This window comes from Zosterops lateralis (genome assembly GCF_965231275.1).
Source record: "Zosterops lateralis genome assembly, chromosome: 1".
Lineage (NCBI taxonomy): Eukaryota > Metazoa > Chordata > Aves > Passeriformes > Zosteropidae > Zosterops > Zosterops lateralis.
In genome coordinates, this window is record NC_139762.1 from 103,759,979 (window position 1) to 103,782,582 (window position 22,604).

At 36.9% G+C, this 22,604-nt stretch overlaps 1 protein-coding gene across 1 annotated transcript in view; it reads left to right on the forward strand.

Annotated features, from left to right (window-relative positions):
- Positions 1 to 20,695, forward strand: part of LPIN2 (lipin 2) — a 35,344-nt gene extending 14,649 nt beyond the window's left edge. The window contains exons 5-20 of the mRNA XM_083874725.1: positions 954 to 1,061; positions 4,981 to 5,104; positions 5,740 to 6,061; positions 6,303 to 6,402; positions 7,196 to 7,383; positions 8,628 to 8,721; positions 9,064 to 9,133; positions 9,235 to 9,324; positions 10,034 to 10,116; positions 11,196 to 11,340; positions 12,089 to 12,237; positions 12,692 to 12,778; positions 14,137 to 14,289; positions 15,334 to 15,448; positions 16,140 to 16,243; positions 16,553 to 20,695. Coding sequence (XP_083730851.1) covers positions 954 to 1,061; positions 4,981 to 5,104; positions 5,740 to 6,061; positions 6,303 to 6,402; positions 7,196 to 7,383; positions 8,628 to 8,721; positions 9,064 to 9,133; positions 9,235 to 9,324; positions 10,034 to 10,116; positions 11,196 to 11,340; positions 12,089 to 12,237; positions 12,692 to 12,778; positions 14,137 to 14,289; positions 15,334 to 15,448; positions 16,140 to 16,243; positions 16,553 to 16,697 — 2,077 coding nt within the window. The 3' untranslated portion in view covers positions 16,698 to 20,695. The remainder of the gene's footprint in view (positions 1 to 953; positions 1,062 to 4,980; positions 5,105 to 5,739; positions 6,062 to 6,302; positions 6,403 to 7,195; positions 7,384 to 8,627; positions 8,722 to 9,063; positions 9,134 to 9,234; positions 9,325 to 10,033; positions 10,117 to 11,195; positions 11,341 to 12,088; positions 12,238 to 12,691; positions 12,779 to 14,136; positions 14,290 to 15,333; positions 15,449 to 16,139; positions 16,244 to 16,552) is intronic.
- Positions 20,696 to 22,604: the final 1,909 nt, after the last annotated feature.

Genomic DNA, 22,604 nt, shown 5'->3' on the forward strand with positions numbered 1-22,604 from the left:
CTTTCCTCCATCTGTAAGAGAAATGAGCATTAGCATTCCAAAACAAATCTAGTGAAACTGTGCACTGGAATAAAAATAGCTTTTTTCTTTCATAATAATGGCTTAAAATAATTTCTGTTGCATTTTGTACTCAAATTCCAGGTGTGTTTTCCTTGTATTCTTATCTGCTGTATGCCCATGATGCCCTTGATCTAACCTCAGACAAGTTAGTTGTATCCTGAGAATAGATATTTATTCAGTTAAATTCAGAAATCTGTAGAAAGATCTGAAGTACTTTATGGTGGTAATATTTCAAGGGGACTTTTGTGTAAAATAGGATGTATGCCTGTTCAGTGGGTTTTACTGTTGGTTGGGTTTGGGTGTTTGATGTAGATATTGAGTGGACTTCCCAGTGCAAAACAAAGCTCACTGTTCAGAAAAGTGCATTATTTTATCTCCTTGTAGTTAATGTTAATTTGTAAACTCTTGGGTAAATTGTGATGCTAATACTTAACCCTGGTTTTCTTACCGTTTTAATTTGTCAAATGTACATTGTCAGAACTAGCCTTACTAGTTCAACTTTTCCAGTGATTGTAAAATTCACACAGTAAACTTTACTATGTAAAAATTTATGTTCATCTTTGTGTTTTGTTAATATTATTTGCCTGTGTAGAGTAAAATGACTAACTTTTACTTATGTAGAGTAGTATCATTTATGCTATTGTGATTTCTTCAGTATTAACTTCCAGGAGTAGTAGATTTTTAAATTTGCTATATTTTAAAGTATTAATAATAGTTCTTAAATACTTTTAAAGTTACATAAAGGTGTCTTGCAAACAACAAATACTTTAAGCTGTACACTCCTTGCTTTTGCTCTTAGATTTTTTTTAAGTAACATCTATGTAATTTTTTTTGTACTGAATTAGTAACACAGATTTCCTATAGCTGACTTAATGTCTTATGTGTCTCCACAGAGGATCCTCAAATTCATCACCAAAGGGTGAAGAACAAAAAGAATCTTTGATTTATCATTCGAAGGACCATTACCCCTTATCTGATGGCGACTGGTCCCCTCTGGAGAAGTAAGTCACTTTGTAATGTCATCATTTGTATAATGATGAGTAATTATAAAACAAAAATTACTATGCCTTTTTATTCATTTTTCCCCTGCTCTGTAAAACTATCAAACTTGCCCAACTTCTGTGATGTCAAACGCAACACTTGATACTAATTTGAAACATTGGGAACTTTACAAAATGTATTATTTCACTGTTAAAGAGAGGAAATACAGTTAATAAGATTTCCTCAAGCTGAGAAGAGTGTGGAAATCTAGTATGTTCTCTATGATTCACCCGAGCATAAGCAATACTTGATCTGCCAGAACGCAAAAGTGATGAGTATGTTAAGGTACATTTTACTGTGTGAAGCAATCCAAATTTCTCAAGGTAAAGCTAGATCCTAAAGTTGAATCATATTCCACTTCAGAGCGGTGGATTTGCTGGAGTTCTGGTATCTTTCTTTGTCCAGAGATACTGAAATCATCATCAGTTGACTGTTTTATTTCTTAAAAATGGCATAATACAGCTTGCCAGTCAGTTTTCAGTGACCAGGGCACTTCAATATGCACATTCAAGTACATTCTTCAGTTTCTGATGTTCATGCTATTTCTCTTGCAGTTTGTTGGTCTTTCAAGGCTCACACTTTGGATTTCACCACTCTAACCTCAGTCTGTATATGCATAAGAAAGCATTTTGTGCATATGTGTTTGTATTTGAGGTAAATTTTGTACTTTCCCTGAATCTTGGACATACAGGAGAGGGCATATATGTCTCACATAGCATGCTGAGTAGTATACTGATTCATCTGAACTCTTTGGCAAGTGTCTAGTTCTACTGCTTTTCATTTTGACAGAGGAATCTGCCTCATAGCAGATACATTCACAAGGTCAGTGAGGATTACTGGTCAGCCTTCCATGGCGACTCTTGTTTTTGTTACCTGCTCAGTGCACAGGTACCTCTTCTTCTGCATCAATAGGTGGTGCAGAATGGAAGAGTTCAACCTTCAGCCAATACTTTTTGAAGCGTGTATGATCTCTCTGCTTCAGGTGTTTGCAGAACTGTGGCCTCAGTGGAGTCAGAATGTACCACACCATGCTTGGCTGTCTGCTAATTCCCCCATAGCTTGTAAATGAACAGAAGCTGTTGGACAGGAAATCCCATTATCATTCCTTTTTATGTTTTGGGCTGACAACCACATCCTCAATTACACTTAATGAGATGTAGTCTTCAAATGTTCCCCAAAGGTTTGTGGTTTGTGACTGAAATGCAGTCACAGTGTTTAACCCTAAGGACTGACACGTTGCTGTATGGATTGTATCACCTTGATGACTGTAGCATGGAGGCTGATACTCATTTTCAGTTTATAAAACTCTGAGCTAACACAGACTAGCAGATTGTATCTGGGAGAGATAATTCATGCATCTCTTCTCATTTATGTATTATGGGGCCACTCCACTGTAATAACTTGTTTGTTCCTCATGTGAGGTATTTAGGCTTTTGACAGTTCTGGGGGTTTTTTTAACAAAAAGCTACCCAGTCTAGATTGCAGTTCAACAGAAAAATTGGCAATTTTCCTTTTTGTCTGTGGAGAGGACATTGGGTCAGGAATTCTCTGATGCAAACCATCTAGGAGAAGAGAAATTTTGCTTTAAATTGCTTCTCCTAAGCAGTCAGAGAAAGATTTTATCACATAGCTGTTGTACAGAGGAAGAGAAATGGGAGGTTTTAATAACTTCCTTTTTGGAGATCTGAAAAAGCTAACTAACTTGTAATTCAGTTGGTTGTCTTGCTCTTCAGAACCTTTGCAGGGAGCTCAAGGAAGAAAGCACAAGTCTGTCCCATGAGAACACTTCTATTTGTCCTACTGAGTATAATAAGATGAAAAACATAACCATTAAGTATTTGAAACCTGATGCCATCAGTATTCATCCTGTTTTAGCAGGCAATGTTGGCACAACTAGGTCACTATTACAAGCATGGGCCTTTTGGCTAAACACTTCTGTCTGAGAGTGGCAGTGAAAAACATACCTTGAGGGAAGTAGAATAGAGTGCCAAAGCCCTGAAATAATAAACCATTTGCAGGAACTGCTGAATATTAAAGAGTTAGACTTTGAAACAGGTTAATATTGTGCACGGCTTCCAGTTGACCTGTGGTGTAGATGGAGTAAATTATTTGACATTCATGGAAAGTTCATATTCTTTCTGAAAACAAAGGTGTATGTGTATTTTCATCAGTGTGTCACTTTAAACAAGCCCTTCTAACAGTACAGAAAATGTGATTCCTGTATGACATTGTTAATGGAGAACTCAGGGGGAAAATATCACTTTTCTTTTTGTGTCCATGGGGTGTTGAAGGCTGGAAGTCAACTGAGATGACAACTCACCGTTGTAGAGATGTTAAAATGTCCTCATATCTTGGATTTTTGAGGTGTCCTCTCAGAGCAACATGAGGGATTCTTACTGTCTGGCTTGTGATCTGTGTAATGTCTATTTTTGCAGTCTGAATTGTGATCACAGTTTAGTCCTGTACGATACTACAAAACCTGAGTTCTTCAAACCTTCAGAAAATTTGATACTTGGTACTGATTTAGGTAACAAATCCTTGGAGGAATTTTGTATGGGGAAAAGAATTCCATAGATTAAATACCTGTAGGGAGTTACTTTAAAATTTTCTGTATTAAATCATTGAACAACCCAAATTGGAAGTGACCTCAAAAGTTCATCTGGCACAACCTTTCATGGGAGTGGGAGCCTCAAAGACATTGTCTAGCACCCGGACCAGTCACAAATTACAGGTGCAGCAAGTGCAAAGACAAGTGTGAAACCCTGTACTGGAATGACACAAGCAAAGAGCCCAGTACAAGCTGGGATCTGTGTGGCTGGGAGCAGCCTTGCTGAGCTGGGAAACAACAAGCTGAACCTGAGGCAGCAGAGCATGGCTGCAGCAACAAGGGCAAAATGGATCCTGGGCTGCATCCATGTGGCATTAGTGCCAGGGACAGAGATGTGATTATCCCTCTCCTCTTAGTTCTGGTCAGGCCACACATGGAGGACTGTGTCCAATTCTGGTCTTTGCAGTTTAAATTCAAGTACTGAGGTTGTTGTTTATATAAACCCAAACCATAATCTGAATGTCAAAGTGTAAAAAGAGCGGCATTTCTATAATATGCAGTATAATTGCCATATTCAAGGAAGGGTAGACAAAACCTTGTGTTTCTTTTAATCTCTAAGGTCCTAAATGCAGTGCAAAATGATTTTGAAATCCTTTCTAGCATTTTGTAGGATGTTCTGGCTTAAAAGTAATCTTGATTGAAGTAAATTTCAGAAGTCTGTTTCTGATTTATGGATAATAACCACTGTAGGAAAAATAAGATGGATTTTAAAGGTCATGTAGTTCAAACACACCTGAAGGAAGTTTTCAAATAATCTCCTTTCCCTCTCCTAAGTTATCTTCTGAATGTTTTTTTCCCTGCATTGGGAATTGATGTTGTTTTGTGCACTTGTGAGTTATGTTTGCAAAACTTCTATTACTCAAATATCTGCATAGCATGCTGAAATGCTATATTTTTATGGAGGTAAGGAACTTAAAAACTATTTTTTGTCTTATTTTTTGATAAACTTTTTCAGTTTGTTCTCATTTTTTTTGAAAAATGGAATGTGGGCTGAAGGGAGAGCTATTCCTGCACTGCAGATGCAGTAGAGGAATCTATTTAGTGTGATCACTATATAAGTCCTTTAATGTCTTTAATGTGATTTTGGTTTTAACCTAATTTCTCACCATTTGAAAACCCTGCTGGGCTTCTTGCCATGTTGCTGAATAATTGAAGCTCTGTTAAGCTGTTGAAAACTCTACCAACAGTAGCTGCACAAAAATGCATTAATGCATTTTAAACACTGGCTTTCTTTTTTCTTTTTCTTTTTTTTTTTCTTATTGATTTGGTAGCCCTTTCTCTGAGCAAGTCTGCCCCAAAAGTGATTCAGAACTAGAAGTTAAGCCTGCCGAGAGCTTGCTCAGATCTGAATCTCACATGGAATGGACATGGGGAGGATTCCCAGAGTCAACAAAGGTAAACATCTTCATTGTCTCTAACTTTGTAACTGAGTTTTGGCATATTTAAGACTGTCCTAGAAGAGGACTGGAAATCAGCTGCTGTTGTTCAGATACAGCTGAAATGGGGAAGTAGCAACCCCTTGTGGCAGGCAGAGAGAGTCAGCTTTTTTGAGTTCAAAAGCTGCTCAACAAAGTAATAATCCCAGGAAACCTAGCAGTGAAAGTCTGAAATTTTTGAATTTTTAGTTAGAACCTGAAGGAAACCACTTAATAAATTAATTTTCTTTATTATAGAGTAAGTTCTATTTCATTCCAGAGGACCTGTAGCCTTGATAAGACTAAATTTGGTATCTAACAGAGGCCCTGATAAATCCACACTTAGGCTTTTTCCTTGCTGTGGTTCGGTCAAGTCAGTGCTTCCTCTATGCCAGTTTCTTTACTGAACTTGTAAATAAGATCCTGTGAAAATTCTTTTTCAGGGAATTTTGCTAATATGGTGAGACATGCTTTCTGTTGCTACAGTACGTGTTCAAGTTATTTTTTGGTTTCCTTGTGTGATGAGAACTTGTACCTTGAGTACAAATTTAATGTTTAGAATGGAATAAAACAAACAGGTGAAGTGAAAGGATTGACTAGACTTTTGTTTTTCAGATAAGTAAGAAAGAAAAACTGGAACATTGCAGAACAGCTACCATTACTCCATCAGAGAAGACTCATTTTAGGGTCATCCTCAGCTCTGATGAAGTTGAAGACTATGATGATGTGAAAGATTCTGTCTGTACAGTACTGAAACCTGAGCCAAGAACTCATCCTCTCCTTAAGCAGATGGATGCTAAAGACACTCTTGCTTCTGCAATTGTAGAACCGCAAGTTCCGTTGCCATTGGATGGTGATCATCAGTCCAGAATATTGATGGATCCTTTACCAGAAACAAAACCAACAGCAAAAACTGACTCTCCTTCAAAAAAGAAAGGTGTGGAATAAAGCTCTTGATTCTTGCCATCAGTGTGATCTACCAAACTTGAGGTCATAGTGGAAAAAGTATAAATATGCTGTTTCAGTTTTTTCTAATTAAAATTTTATCTGACTAAAATTACAATGAAACTCTGGAACTTAAAAAACATACAAATAAGTTTGAATCTTCCGTGATTATGTTTGTATTTAACATGTCTGGGTAACTTCATCTTAGTAATCTTAATTGTTAAAATTAACAGGGGTGCACAAGCGAAGTCATCATCAAGGCCCTGATGATATTTACTTGGATGACCTAAAGGCTTTGGAACCTGAAGTTGCAGCGCTCTACTTTCCCAAAAGGTAATTTTGAAGTAAAATGCTGTAAATCTGGGATAATTCTGTAGTTGTGTTAGGTGAGTCATTACAAGTGTTATTTATGTGCCGATTCTGATAAAAAGAATTGGACTTCAGGTTTTTAGGGTTTTTTTTAAGTATTCAGTACTTACTGTGAAAATTCTAATTTGATAAGAAACACACTGAAAGATCACATGGGAGGTGACTACTGAAAACTGAGAGTTTTCCTCTTTGTGGAACCTGTATGTTCTGCAGACGTGGAGGGCAGTACATTTAAACTGCTTTTGTACCAGTACTGTTGTTCAGCCATATTGTAAACTTTTCAGTGGATCAAATTAGTGACTCCAGCCTTAAATCACAATGTGATTTTTTTTTAATGACATTTTACTTTTCTGTTGTACTTTTTGCAACAGACAGTGTTCTAAAAACACTAAAAGCAGTGCCACTTTTTTTCCTTTTTATTTTACAACTTCCTGGTAAAGATTGAGGAGCACAGTATTCTGTAGAAGTAAAATGTAGAGGATGTTTTTCTTCATTTAAATCCAATTTAGGCAAGGAATGTAATTATTGCCCAATTTAGGAGGCGTTAGGAAAACTGGAAACAGTCTGCCAGTATTATGAAGGATTGGTGTGGGTGTATGTATCTGGCGTTTTTGTTAGGTTGGTTTTAAATTTATGTTGTCAAATGATGTAAAAATGCAAAAGCAAGATTTTTTGGGGGGAGTAATCATATACTGTGTTCTGTGACCTGTGATCTGTGCATTTTTTTGCAAGTAAAATACTTTTTGCTTTTCTTTAGTGATTCTGATCCTGGCTTCAGGCAGTGGACAGAGTCAGATACCCTTTCTGGTTCTCAGTCACCCCAGTCAGTGGGAAGTGCTGCTGCTGATAGTGGTACAGAGTGCATGTCTGATTCTGCTATGGACTTGCCTGATGTTACTCTTTCACTTTGTGGAGGTCTCAATGAAAATGGAGAGATTTCTAAAGGTATGTGAAAGACTAAAGCATAAAGAGGAAAAGAGCACAGGCTAAACAAATGAAGTGGCTTGAATGCTCTGATTTCCTCCCTGCAAAACTTTGACTTATTATATGCTTACATAGAGAAAATGGATAGAAAATCTTTCATTTTTCTAAAATTCTCAAGTATTTGCCAAGCAGAGATAGCAGAATTGAACCTCATATTAATCAAGAACACTTGATGTCTTGAGAAGCTTTCTGTCTCCTTTTTTGTACTATATTATTGTACTATATATTTGTACCATATTTTTGTATAATTATATGCAATTATATAACTATATAATTGCACTAGTATTTATCCGACCATCTACATTGATTTCTGGTTGCCAGTCCTTGCTTAGTCTTACATAAGTATTAACAATTCAGTTTCTTTCTAATTGCTTGATAATTTTTCTTCTTTTTCAGTTTTTCAAGCGATAAAAACCCCCTTTGTATTGGACTGTTTTCTGCTCTACTTCTTTCCTAAATGATTGTTAACCTCTAGATTTTTACTAGGTGATCTTTCTCTCTTAATGCTTTGGTCTGTTTACTGTTGAAGTTGTATGTATTTTTGAGAGAGCTTTTAGGAGCATAAAATCTTCATGGACATGTACTGCAGTGTTTTAATATTACTTTTTAAATGGTCATCCAGTCTCTTAATACATTAAGTGAAATCTAGGTGCTTATTAATAAAGACTCAGGACTTGTTCTTGTGGTAACACAGTAGTAATACTGGATTTGTTTGGAAAAAAGGATGTCTTGATTGCAGGGGTCTTCTTCTAAATCATGGATTTCTGCAAATATATATAGAAACTAGTTGTGAAAATGCTAGTTAGTGATAGTAGTAGTTTTTCAAACCTGAAAATCTGGCATCATCCTTCCCCCTCTTCTTCTAGTGTAGTATGTAGACCCATTACCTATCATAATTTTTGAAGAAAACTTGCCTAGACAAGCATGGCTTTCTTTTTCTAGCCTTTGAACTGAATTAGTTCCTCCTTATCCTTCTTCTTCTAATTTCTTAAGGCTCTTTGCTGTGACTGTTGAAGTGGTCCAAGGCTTTTTCTGTAGGAAGGAGGCAGTCACAGGACCCTTGACAGAGAGGCCTCAATTAGCACATCTTCAGTGATGCTGCAAGATCAGGAGAGACTCAGAAAGGATTTTCCTAGATGTAAACTAATCAGACATCTTGGGATATTATATTATTACTTTTTAATTAAGGTCTCTTTGTGTTGCAGAAAAATTCATGGAACATATTATTACTTATCATGAATTTGCTGAAAACCCTGGACTCATAGACAATCCTAATTTGGTAATACGGATTTATAACAGGTAAATTCTCCGTGTCATGTAATTAGGTCATACAAAATCCCATTTCAAATCTAGTCTCTGAAGTGAGCACGTTTCTCAGCTTCCATTGCAGTTTGTGTGTTAATCTGCTTGAACCAAAAATTTGCATTGAATTTAGCTTTACCTTAAGTGAGATTTTTTTCTGTAATTGCCACTGATGTTGAATTGTACATATTAAAGTGACTCTGTTTGTGGAAAGTGTTGATGTTAGTGGTTGGCAGCAAATATGTATTTTCATCAACACAAGGATGAGATTTCATGCTGATATTTATTGATCTGCAGACATATTTTGTAATATCTTACCAATAACATGTTTTAAAACAGGTATTATAACTGGGCGTTGGCTGCTCCGATGATTCTGAGTTTGCAGGTCTTTCAGAAGAGTTTGCCTAAGGTAAACAGATAAATGCATACTTTCTTGGAAAATTTTGCATGTAGTAACAACTGATTATCTCTGGTTTTCTATACTAAGTAAAAGCACATCTAATTTTGCAGGCTACTGTTGAGTCTTGGGTCAAAGAAAAGATGCCAAAGAAGTCTGGAAGGTGGTGGTTCTGGCGCAAGAAGGAAAGCATGACTAAGCAGGTGACTGAGGCCTATTGGGATTTTTTTTCCCCCCCTCTTAGCTTTTAAGAGATGAAAATGTTGTAGCTTGTCAGAAGTACCTCAAAATACTGCTTATATAGTTCAGTGTCACTGATGGCCAACTGATGTTGCAGTAGCTGTAGCTGCATCTGTTTGTTTAGCCTCAAATACTGCATCATTATCTGGTGTTATTAGTTGCTTCAACAAAATTTATTGTATTCACCTGTTGCAGATTATAACATTCTTTCTTTTAAGCCATAAGCAGTTATCAGAGCTACTCTTCAGTCACTGCAGTATGTTTTAGAAATGTTCACACAAATAAATAAGTAGGTGCTGCACTGCATAATAGTTACGCTGAGACATCCCATTTTAGGCTAAATTAAGCTTTCTAAACCTTGAGTATGGGCCCTAAACTTACTTCCCCGTAAAAAAGCAATTTATAAGCTTAGAGGTTGACAGCTCCTAAATTTATCATGTTAAACTGCAGTTCCCAATTTCTGGTAAGAGTTTTGTTTCCTGAAATAAGAAAAAGTTTTAATAGAGAATTTCTTCATAAGCATCCTTTTGTCATATTTTTAGAGATCAGTATGTAGAATGGTGATTCTGAGACTTAGTATAGTTTATGAACTATTTTGGTAGCTGTTTTTAACTTGGATTTGTTTAAAATGCTTAAAATGTCAATATGTTCTTTATTATCATGTTTCTTTAGATACCAGAGGCAAAAGAGGGGAAAACTGAGACACAAAGAGCAAATGAACTGCCAGCAACTATAAAAGAGCAAGTTAATAGTAGGTGTGTTCCTGTCTGAAGACTTACCTGTGGACTGAATAGTGCCTTTTTTCCTTCCTTTTTCTTTTTTTTGAATGAAGAGTTCAGTAGTAATGTACTGTGAGAAGAAATATTTTCTTGTAAGCTACTAAAGAGGAACCAGATGTGCATAGCAAACAATTCAGCAAAATAATGTGGCAGCAAACACTGTAGGAACTACAAATACACTACAGTTATTTCCTAAATGCTATTGTGTTTATTTCTTAAATCGTAATAGAACTGACAGAACAAATACATACATGGTAACTTTTATCAATAGGCCACTGCTCTGTAAATACAGTGATGTTGTTTCTGATACCCTTTGTAATAATTTTTTCTTTTGTGAAGGCCTAATATTGTATTAATAATTTAAACCTTGTGGAATTTTTTGTAACATTAAATAATTGAAACAATAAAATAGTATTAATCACAGTGCACATGTTGCCCAAGTTGTGGTAGACAGCTATCGGTGCTTAGCACAAAACTTTTCCGTTCTAGGGTATTTATTATGCAAATGCATATTCTTGCATGATTTTGTAAAGGTACTTGTAAATGTTGGTGATTTAATAATTCAGAGAAACTAAATGCTGCCTTTAATCTTGAAATCTCTAATGAGCAGGAAAATAAGTCTGTGAATAACCTTAAAAGGTGAGCTACTCCACTAACACTCACAGTTTAAATGCCATAGTTACTGAGGCAGCTTTTTTTAAAAACAAAGCACTCCTACCCATTCAGTGTCCCTTTTCATCTGCAGTTTCCCTAATTCATCCACACAGTATTAGTGACCGCCTGACACTGTGTCTTTACTAAACCCTTTGTGTGTGGAGCCAGCTGGGAGTAGTCCTGTTTAGAGCTCCACCAGTACTGGCATTCCAAGTCCTACTTGCTTACTGGCATGTACTGGCTTTATCTGGGCATTCACTAGACTGTGGACTTCCTTAATCTGTGCTATCAGGTAGCAGCAAATCCTCAGCATAAGCAGAAATTACTCTGGCATAAGCATCCTACTCCATTAAAGAAGGATTTTATGTCTCTTACATTTATTCTGGTTGATGTCACGTTAGGCCTCCAGAGGATGATTCTTCTAGTGATGAAGCATCCCAGGAGTTGAAGGAATCCCTGAAAATGGATTCTGCCCCAGGAGAGCATCCACCCCATGGGAACGTTACATCTTATAAGAAGTCACTTAGACTGTCTTCAGACCAAATAGTAAGTGACATGCGTGTCTCATGCGTAGGATGCTTCATAATCTTAAAAAAAAAACAAAAAAACAAAAAACTTTGAAAAGAAATTTAAAGTATATTTCTGTGCAAGGGTAGGCAGCTGCAGGGAATTTCTGATAATTTTTTTTTCTGTTGTGTTTTTTTAAGAATCTCTTTGGATCAAAAAATAGTATTTTTTAATGAAGTTCCATAATCGAACTTCTATATTAAGATGTTGCCAGAAAAGTGGCATTGTTTGCTTCTGCAGTTTGGATATCCTGGGATCTGCCCATCTGTGTAATAGCATACATTTAAATTGCTGTGAAATTTATTCGCTATGGTCAAATTTACAAGTCAGTTCTGCTACTATCTAAATGTATGATATTCATCAGGGAAGAATTTTGAGGAAAGCATCCACTAAGTAGAGAAGACAGTATCCTATGGCAGACTGTGAGTTCAGTTTGGTAGTGCTGCAAGTCTGCTGTAGTAGCAAGAATTAAAATGGTGGAGAGTGAAATATCTGTGGCTGTAGGCAGTACAAGAACTGTGGACTTACATGTGCACCCAGGCTGCAACAGACTTTAACAGCAAAACCATGGTGCCAGTGTTAAACCATGGTTCATTTTTTTGATGAGTTAATCAAAATAGACAAGGAAGAGTATATGAGCCGTTTTGTGCAGCTCATTTATGATTCTAAAATCATAAAAAGTTTAGAGGGAGGGCAACTTACATTTTCAATCCTTTTTATTCTACAGGCAAAGTTGAAGCTCAGAGATGGCCCTAATGATGTTGTATTTAGTATCACAACCCAGTATCAAGGGACTTGTCGTTGTGCAGGAACAATATACCTCTGGAACTGGAATGATAAAATCATAATATCAGACATTGATGGAACAATAACCAAGTGAGTATCTTAGGGGTATTTTCTTCTTTGTTTTTTTTTCTTGCTTTATTAATCCTGTCCTGCTTTTCAAAACAAGGTAAAGAAACTTCATTTAAGACAACTATTAAAGGATGTCCATTAATAGTGTTGCTTTGGTTTTAATTTGTACTTGCCTTTAAAGCAAACTAGAAAATGTACTTTAAAAGAATAAGGCCAAGATGATAACATTTACCGTGTGATTGCTCTCTATTAGACTTCTCCAGGTTTAGAAGCCACAGGTTAACTCAGAAACTGACTTGTATTGAATGACCCCGCTAATTGCTCTGCCTGCACTATTTATTAATTCTCTTTGTAAATAGTTAGAACCTTCTGCAGAAATATTTCTGTAAATATTTTTACTAAATCATGTTCATTAGTGGTTGTCTTCAATAAAACTCACATACCGTGTCTCAGGTACCTTTAAATCTCATTTTAGGTCTGATGCTTTGGGACATATCCTCCCTCAGTTTGGCAAGGACTGGACGCATCAGGGCATTGCAAAACTGTATCATTCCATAAACGAGTGAGTATGCAATCTATGAAACAATTAAGATTTTCTGGAATATAGGAATTAAAGTATAGGTAATTGGATAGTTCTTAAAAAATAACCCAGTTTATTAAAATGTACTGGTTGAAATGCTGGGAAGTGAGCAACTTTTGTCATACACAAGTGAAACTAAGTTCTTTCCACAGATATATACTTTTACAGGAATGCAAGCCGCCGCTTTTACTAGCTCCCTTCTCAGACGTTTTGTTCTGCATTTTAGCTTATAAAAACTGTGTGTAATATTTTCATGAATACAAAAGAGAACCATAATAGAAATAATTCCTCAAACATGCATATCTGTCTTCCACCAACTCAGGTTGGTCACTAAGCCTTTCAGCAATATCATATGGCATAAATTTAAAACTAGATAGTGTCCTTCCAATGCATAAGTGTTTTCTGGTTTAATGGGTTTGCTTCCAAAGCCGGGTCAGTGCTCCATAGATTAGATTTTATATTCTGGAACAACTTTTTTCAAAAACACAGTGATGCCAAAAATAACACTTACTAATTGAGGATGATCAACTGTTAGAAATTTCAGAATTAAATTGAAATCATCAACTTTTATCTTTGTTTCTTAGTAGTCTTTCTTTCCACAAAAATATTTGGGGTCTTATAATCTATTTTTGGCCTTCATGTGGCCCCTTTTAATTCATGGGAGATAACATGAATGTTACTGTTTTGTTGGGTTTTGTTTGGGTGGCTTGGGGTGGGTTTTTTGTTTATTCAGTGCACAACAGAAGAGCAGTTTTGGAGTTATTTGCCAAATTGAATCAAGTCTTTGAAAGTGCACATAAACACTCAAGCCTTTTGTGCTTGCAGTAACTGTATACAAATCTGTGTAACAGATGAACATACAAAGTCTGCTGGAAGAATTTAAGGGCTTAATGAATGCTTGTTGTTATCCATCATTCACTCTGCACTGCAAATTCTGCCAACAACCTGAAAAAGACAGGAGATCTGGCACCCATTATTTTGTGATGCAGATAATTTAAATAATTGCTGTCATCCTACAGCTGGGCTGAAAGAAGCTGAATAAAACCAGTGTGGCACTCACTTAAACACAGTCTAGTCCATCTAATTGTGTCCTCTGAGTTTTACCATCCCTTTTCTGTTTGCACTTCCTGTTTCTCAGTTTTGATTAAGTTTGTAATTGAACTACTAAATGCCTTGCAGATTCTTATAACAATAGAAAAGTCTTTCCCTTGTATGTGTGCAGAGCTCTGCAGCAGTTCAATACCTAAACTGGTGCCTCTGGACATTGCTATATTTGTGTACTTACCTTTGCAAAGCAACTTCAGCAGGAATATGAACTAAGTTGGTAATTTATTTTCTAGAAATGGCTACAAGTTCCTGTACTGTTCCGCCCGTGCCATTGGGATGGCAGATATCACCAGAGGATACCTGCACTGGGTGAATGATAAAGGAACAATTCTCCCCAGGGGCCCTCTCATGTTATCCCCCAGCAGTTTGTTTTCTGCCTTTCATAGGTAAGCATGTGGAATTTCTTGTGTCAGTTCCCTCCCCATTTCAGAGAAAGAGTAGATTAAAAATATTTGGCATTACAGAACATTCCACTCTGGACTATATTTGCTACTGAGACTTGATGTCCCTCTAGTGACCATTTAAAAACTCTGTTTTGTCTGAATTTCACTTGTATACTTGTGTTCCTGTGGGCATGCTAGAAGTAGCTACAAAACACAACATATCAGCCCAAGGGGAGCTTCTTTTCCCTTCTCTTTATTCATCTAGTCCATGACTGATGATTCTTAGGTTATGCTTATATCAGTACATTTTTGTCTTTTTCAAGCATATCTTCAAGGTTTGCAGTGCAGTGCTACTACATAAGGTAGAGAGAAAAGAAAAAAATCTGAGGAGTATAGACTGTCATGTGAAATGATCTTGTGATGCTGGGATTGCTCCATATACAGCTACTTTTAAAAAACTATGGAGTTTAGGTATGGGTCAACTCAGTTGGTCTTTTGGACCAGCCATAGTCTACCTGTTCTTGATGGGAGGAGCTAATTATGGACAAGTGTTTGGGGTTGGTTGGTTGGTTGCAGAGGTGGAGTTTTGTTTGTTTAAATTTTGTTGGGTTTTTTTGTTAATTTATTTTCTATTTTTTCATGGATACAATGACAGCAATTTCAATTAATGCCATGGGCCTTATGCACTTTTGCCAGAGACAGGAGTTGTAACAAGTACACTCATGTGTACTTGGTTAGATCTTCTGATTCAGATAGTCAGCTACAAAAAAGCAGTTCACAGCTGCACTCACAGCTGGGAATTTCATTCCCATTTATACTTAGCCTATGCACAGTATTCACCTGTTCTTTTTTCCTGTAGGTGTTGGAAAAGAGGGAATGTTTGATTGTTTCTTGTATTGTTCTTGGAGAGCTATGTAGCACTGTATATATAACTATCGGCACTAGCAACAGGAAGCAATGAGAATATAAATATCAGATAAATGGGGGAAGGAGAATACCTTCTATTAAATCATGATTTAGAATTTGACTGTTGCAATTTTATTTTAGGGAAGTGATAGAAAAGAAGCCTGAAAAATTCAAAATCGAATGCTTGAATGATATCAAGAATTTGTTTTCTCCCAGTAAACAGCCTTTCTACGCTGCTTTTGGAAACAGGCCCAATGTAAGTGCACCTTTCTAACTGAAGGGTTAAAATGCATGTACGTGAGAAGCAAAACAAACAGGCTTTTCTTTTTTGTGTTTATAAAAAATTTGAATATGGAAATGGGACACTGCTGCTTTTATGGGTTTGATCGGGAAAAGCCACACACAGATACCTTAAATAAAAGTTGCTACAACTGCTTATTTGAGAAGGGTTGCAAAGGTGCATTACTATTCTCAGAATTTTATTTTAAATATGTGCCACCTTTCCAAACTTTTAGTCTGCTTTGTGACCTAAGGGCATTAATTTAGAGCTTTATAGTTTTGAATCCCTTTTCCAGTTGTATAGTTCCTGTATGTTCTCTTCAGCTCAGTGCTTCTATAGTTGAGTGAGAGAAAAAGGGGTGTTGTAAAAAGAATATTGTCACAGGGAGTGGTGTTGTGTGGTGGAGACTTCGTGTCGTGCATGTTTGTGGTCCTGGGCTTGGGCACAGGAATCAAGTGCTTGGGGACAGAGGGAATATTTTATTATAGTGTACGTGTGTGTGTTTTGGGGGTGGGTTTTTTTTAACTGTTGTTGGGGAGTTTTTTTTTAAGGGGCAGTTTTACTGTAGCCTTTTTAGATCATCTTTTCTCATTCCTTTGACAAATTGCTTGTTAACACATTCAGTAAGGAAATATTGAAGTATGTACTTGTGTTGGTGCTTTTGCAGGATGTATATGCCTACATGCAAGTGGGAGTTCCAGACTGCAGAATATTTACTGTGAATCCAAAGGGTGAACTGATCCAAGAACAGACTAAGGGAAACAAATCTTCGTAAGGCCATTTTTGTTATTTCAGCTAAAGAAGGGGTTTAGAAGTGGGATTATAAAATAATTACATTTATGACTGATCTCCTTTAACATATGATGTGCAAAACCTTATTTGCCAGGGACTTAAAGCTTTCAATACTTGACTGAAACTTTTCAAAATGAAAATTGGCAAAATAAAGTTGAAAATCACTTTTGCAGTAGTGGGGCCTTATTTGACTAGAACTTTCTGGTCTAGATTTCTAAAGCTGCTTTTGGCTACAGCTGAACAGTAACTAGACTTTTAAATAATGGTCTTTCTTCTTATTTAATACAGGTATTACAGACTGAGTGAGCTTGTGGAATATGTGTTCCCACTGATTAATAAAGAACAGAGTTCTGCATTTCCATGCCCAGAATTCAGCTCTTTTTGCTACTGGAGAGAGCCTCTTCCTGACCTTAACATGGATGACCTGGCCTGAAAAGTACTTCTCAGCAGGAGATGGAATTTCACATTGAGCTACTCAACTTCAGTTTAAATGTGAAGAACTTTCTTAATGAGGATGCTAATTTATATATTGGTACCGTAAGTCTTACTAAAGAAATCACTTTAATTCCATTGGTTTGAAACAAAGAAAATGCAAAGCTACTGTCTATTTTTTGTGGGTGGATGTGTGGATTTTTGTGTTTGTTTGTTTATTGCTTGTTATTATATACCTGTTCTAAGGCACTTGAGATTGGCCTTTCATTGATGGTCATGGTACCCAAGTGCTTCAGGGCAACTAAATGCTGAGGTTAACTATGGCTTTGCATTTTCATCAATACAGACCTTATTGCAAACATAGATAATTCTTTTTAAGTTGTCTTAAGTATATTTTCTAAAATGAAGCCAAAAAAATGTATGGAAACTGCCAAATAGAATGTCAGACCTATTAATGAAAAATATGGTTAAATGTTCAGATGGGCATTTAGGCCATTTTTGAAGAGAGCCAGAGCCTAAGACCACTGTGCTCTTTCTCAGCTAGAATACAGAAAACGTACAGACCTTACTAGCCTGACAGATTCTGAAGACATAAAATTCCTCTTTAAATGTAAATATGCCTTTTGTTACATGTACAAGACTGGGCTTGTACAAATCACGCTCAAACTAACTCAGCTTATTACTTTTTTTTTTTTTTTACACACAATGTTTATTTCATGAGCTTGTTAAAATGAAAGTTGTCTTCAGACACTTGTATGGCTTTTGTTGTTTTCAGGCTGTGCTGTGTCATGTTAAATTTTCATCAAGAAAAATCTTGGAACATTTCTGTAAGAGTTGGGGAACTGGCATTTTTATTTCCTTTTTCAGCACAGAGATAATGCGTATGTGTGTGTATGCTGTGTAGGCCAGTAAAATGTATGTAGAGATTATATTCAGGGAATTGTAATACTAAAAAAAAATAATGTATTTAATTTTTTAATTGTCTACTGCAGGTCTTTCCAGAGTTCTGTATTGCAGGTTTTCAGTAGCTGGAAGAAAATGTAACTCAGTAATGAGATTCCAGCTGTGAGAATGGTTAAATGCTGCAGAGCAGAATAAAACCTTTTCTTTTTTTCTTTTTTTCTTTTTTTCTTTTTTTTTTTTTTTTTTTTTTAAGTTTTTGGTTATTCACAAACATCATGCTGGTCATTCTTCAGGTTCCAGTCAGAGCCTGTGAACAAATTACATTCCATTTCTGGTGTTTATCAGCTACAAAAGCAGCTAATTGTTCTTTCTCCAAAAGTATTTGAAGGCAAAGGTGGCTGCTTTTTAAGTTGAATTAGTGCATTTAACTTCTTTTGGACAAAACTATGGTGAGAATGTATCATTCCACCAGCCCAGAGGGCTTAAGGACTACAGTCATTTAAACATCATGTAAACACCAGATCACTCGGTTTTACTACCTGCAAAAGCATACACTTAGAGGATTTTATGCTCCTCCAGGAGTATTTTTTTCTCCATTGTCCAGCTGTCTTAACCCACAGTTCTGATCTAACACCAGGTAACTGGACAGTTGGTTCAGAGCTCGGGGGGAGCATTTTGGAATCACTATATAAATGAAATTACTTTTTTCCCCCATTATAAAATTCTAGTGTATTCCTGTATTTATAAAACACTGGATAAAGAGTGGAGGCAAGCAAAATCAACCTGGAATCTCTTTCAGAGCAGGAGAAGGAGAGTGGGATAAAAAAAATACTTACCTGTCACGGTATGTCGTGCATGTCAGTGAATTGAAAGGCATCCTCATTTTTGTACTGTGAGAACAATAATTTCTGTGGTTCTTGATCAGCAGTCTACTCAGTGTTTAGGTAGATTTCACAGGATTCAACTCAAAGGGTATTTTACTGTTTCATTCTTGTATTTTTTTCATTGTCGAAAGCTTGCAAACATCATTCCATGTATTTTTTTTCTCCTTTTCTTACCTTTTATCCCATAGATTTCATTTGAAACTAAAATTTTCATGATCACCAAGTGCTTTGAATATCAATGTGATTTGAACTTTTAAGTCACTTAAGTACTTTAAAATGAATAAATAAGAATCCAGCGTAATAAAGTATTTTACTTACAAGATTAAATATTCTATCTAAAGATTCTATTTTGCATAAAGGGAATGAAGCAGCCTTTCCTAAAACAGTCTTTTTGTGGATGTCAAAATTTGCTCTACCATGTTTAAGTCTACTCTTGGTAGCCCTGGTATTACACAGCTTTTCTAAAAATAAAAGCACTTCATGAAAGCATGATGAGTTCTCAGATGGGACAGATTGTTACCATGCTTTGGCTGTGTTAAAGCCTTTGGTTAATATTCTTTTTTCACTTGGATTTTTTTTTTCTTTTTCAATTCCCTTCAGTTTTTCAGACTGTCATAAAGATAAGCTGTGGATTTCAAGGTGGGGACTTGGGTAAATGAGAAGCGTGGAAAAATAGTATCAGGTATATCTCCAAATACATGTACTTCCAGCTGGTATGAAAATGGGGGTTGTGTGAGTTGTGTTGAGAGCTCCTCATTCTGCTAACATGTCACTTTGCATTGCAGGAGTGTCCAAAAGGTTGCTTAATTTAAAAAGCTGATTTTTTTTTTTCTCTGTAACAGCTACAGTTTGATATTTGTTTTTTGATAAAATGTAAATGTTGTTGAGTCTTTCTGATATGAGTAGGGCAGGGGACTTGGTTTTTCTAACTCTGGCTTGTATTTGAAGCTTTTCAGATTGTTTGTGAACCCCATCTGGGGACAGAATCTGGGGCCTGTCATTGTGTACCCGTGTTCTTGAGGCTGCTGGGCACTTTACTGACTCTAGAGCAGACATCTCTTTGCTATCAAACTGTGGGCTTGTGCCGCAATATTAATGTGCAGGGGGGTAAATAATTATGCATTAGCCTGTCCTTTGTTATCTTAGTGGAGAGAAGTGGCCTGAAACTAATGTTTGAGAACAAGTTGTGCTATACTGATGTAAAATTAGCGCAAGCTACATCATTCTTTCTGTGAAAGAGGAACTTCTAAGTGTGCCTGGCTGTGGGCACACACACCCCTGTTAAGACTGTGTTGTTGAAGATGCAGATCCTCTTAGTGTTGGAACCCCTCAAAGGCTGAGTCAATGACACCTGTCTGGGAGTAAATAAGGAACATTGCAATTCAAAACTTGTTAGTGACTTAGACATTATCCATTTCTATAATGATTTAAAGATCAGCAGTTTAAAGGGTATGCATTTCTGGATTTAATTTTTTAAAATTATTATTTACTGTACCAAGCATGTTTGTACTTCAAAAGATTGGGCTTTCATTCCCAACAGTATACAAGTGCATGTGCGATCCTGGCTCATGTCTTCTAAACTTTCTGTCATCAATATATGCCTTCCAAACCCTTTATTTTTTCTTTTCAACTGGAAAAGTTTTAACACTTGTGTCAACTCCATTATGGAACTTGAGAAGCAAACTCTGAATCCATTTATGGTAAATGCAAAAGAGATGAGATTTCATGTTAATATTTCATGCAAGTCTTCTAGAAAATGATGTCATATGAATGAGTTGTTTAAATGACTGTAATGCAAATTCCTAATGAAACATCACAGAGAGAATTTGAGACGCCTGTAAAGTGTCACTTTTGCCTGAAGAAATTTTAGTTTCCAGAGTTAAAATTTGCTTAATAGAAAGGAATTGTTTGGGACTTCTTTACAGTGTTAATTACTTCCAGATGAAAGTTAAAATGTTGGATTATTTTGAGGGTGGGAAAACTCTCTTCAGTCATTTGTTTCATTTTTATCTTGAAGATGTGGAATACTTGATTGTTAAGCAACCCAATCACTAATAAGGTAGTATGTTTAAAATGTCAAATCTGTGATCATACCAATACAGTGGTTTTTGTTAAGACTGGACTGTCTTGGGTACAGCAACCCACACTTCAGTGCAATGTTTATTGGTGTTCGGAACAATGTTATCACAATAAAAACAGACTTAAAGTGAAATTTCTCTTTACTTTGTGTTTGGTAATTCCTTTATTGTGCTGCTGAATGAGTAAATGCGGGGCTATTAAAATTGTACTTATGTTTAACATAGAACTGAAATTGGTCTTCTCAGGACTACAGTACATTTGCTTTCTTTCATGCCTGATTTACTTTATTCAGAGTATTTATACCGCTGATAAAAAATTGCTGTCATCAAGCTTAACTTCTGTGCCAGTACCAATACTGGGTTACAACTATAATGAAAAGCAAACATGCACGTGGTAGTATAAAATATCAGGTAACAGAGGCATGACTTGGGAATGTACAAGCTGCTGTGAAGAAAATGTTGTAACTGCAGTTTGAGCTCTTGTAAATCTGCCCTAATTTGGAGTTTTATCCTATTTCCATCAACTTTAACTTTTCCCTTTCAAGGCAAAGAGTATTGTCTTCCACAGCAGTTGTTAAAAGGCTTGAAGCAAATATTGCGAGGCTGTCTTGGAAAAGGGGCCTTTAGCTTTCAGTAGGAATGGATTTTCCTGGTCTCTTGCTACATGCAACCAACTAGCAGCCTACATAGAAAACCTGACTGTTCAATCACATTATGATGGATCTGCATGAAAAGGTCAGTGATGCCTTTTGGTGCTTCTGTGGTGTCACTGGTGTTACTGCTGGTGTTTTGTCACCTCCTGTGTTCCTGCCAGGTTTCCCCCATGACTCTGCTGACATGCTGCATTCTTTACACCACAGTCTGCTCACTGCCCATCTTTCACACCTTGGTCCCACTGCATCCTTGGTGCTGCAGTGAGTGACTCTGCTAGTGCAAGCAACAGGAGGATGGTGTGTCCTATGTATGCCAAAGGTTTGGATCTGTTGTGATAACTTTTCTGAGCTGGCATTGTTTCTCCTGTGTCCATTTTACTCTAATGCACTCCTACTAGGGTGATCTTGTTCTTGGTGGATGGATTTTTTTGTCTTGGAGCAACAGGCTTCAATGTGTGAAGAACAGAATCACTGTTTCCAGGAACAGGCACTTTCTCTGTGCGGGATACACTGTGTCTTGGAATTAGCCAACCTTTCCCTGCCCTCTCTTTTTAGTTCATCTTCCTACCTTGCTGATCTTTAATCTTACATTCCCTGCCTCTTGATTCCTGTGTACATGGCTGTAGTGATAACAAGCAACAGCCTGAACTGCTCAGCCTAGAACTGGCTGAAGGGCAGGGCTGAAAGGGTTGTGGTGAAAGGTTCTGCTTCTGGCTGGTGATGGGTGACCCCTGGTACTCCTCAAGGCTCAGTTCCAGGACCAGTTTTGTTCAGTATATTTATCAGTGGTCTAGATGCAGGAGCCAAATGCACCATTTGCAAGTTTCCTGATGATGCCAAAGTGGGAGGTGCTGTTCACTCTTGAGGGACAAGGCCTTGCAGAGAGATCTAGATGGATAGGAGCTCTGGGCAGCTCTGCTCTGCGGTTGTCATGGTTTAGGAATGGTATTCCACAATTCTGTATTCCCATTAAAATACCCCAGACCACTGAGCTCCCTCTCTTCTCCTGTGGAGGGCTGGTAATGAGAGCTGGAGGCACACAGAGCTAAAGATCAGAGGCCAAGATGGGATCAATTTACTAGAAACAGCAATGAAATAAGGAGCAGTAACAACAATGCTAGGAACAGCAGAGCATACAATTCCCATCCAATTGCACACTGCTGCTGCAAAGTGTAACCCTGTCCCAACTAGAACCAGGACAAATGCAAAGGTGACTGAGTGGTAAAAATTAACAAACAAAAAATCCAAACAACTGTAAATCACCAAACCACAGTGTTTATGGAATCCTGTGTGTGTAAGGCAGCCAAGTGCACTTCCCACATGGCACTGGACACTTCCTTTTCCGTGGAAGCCACCCTGGATTCCTCATGTTCTTGAACTTCAGGCTGCT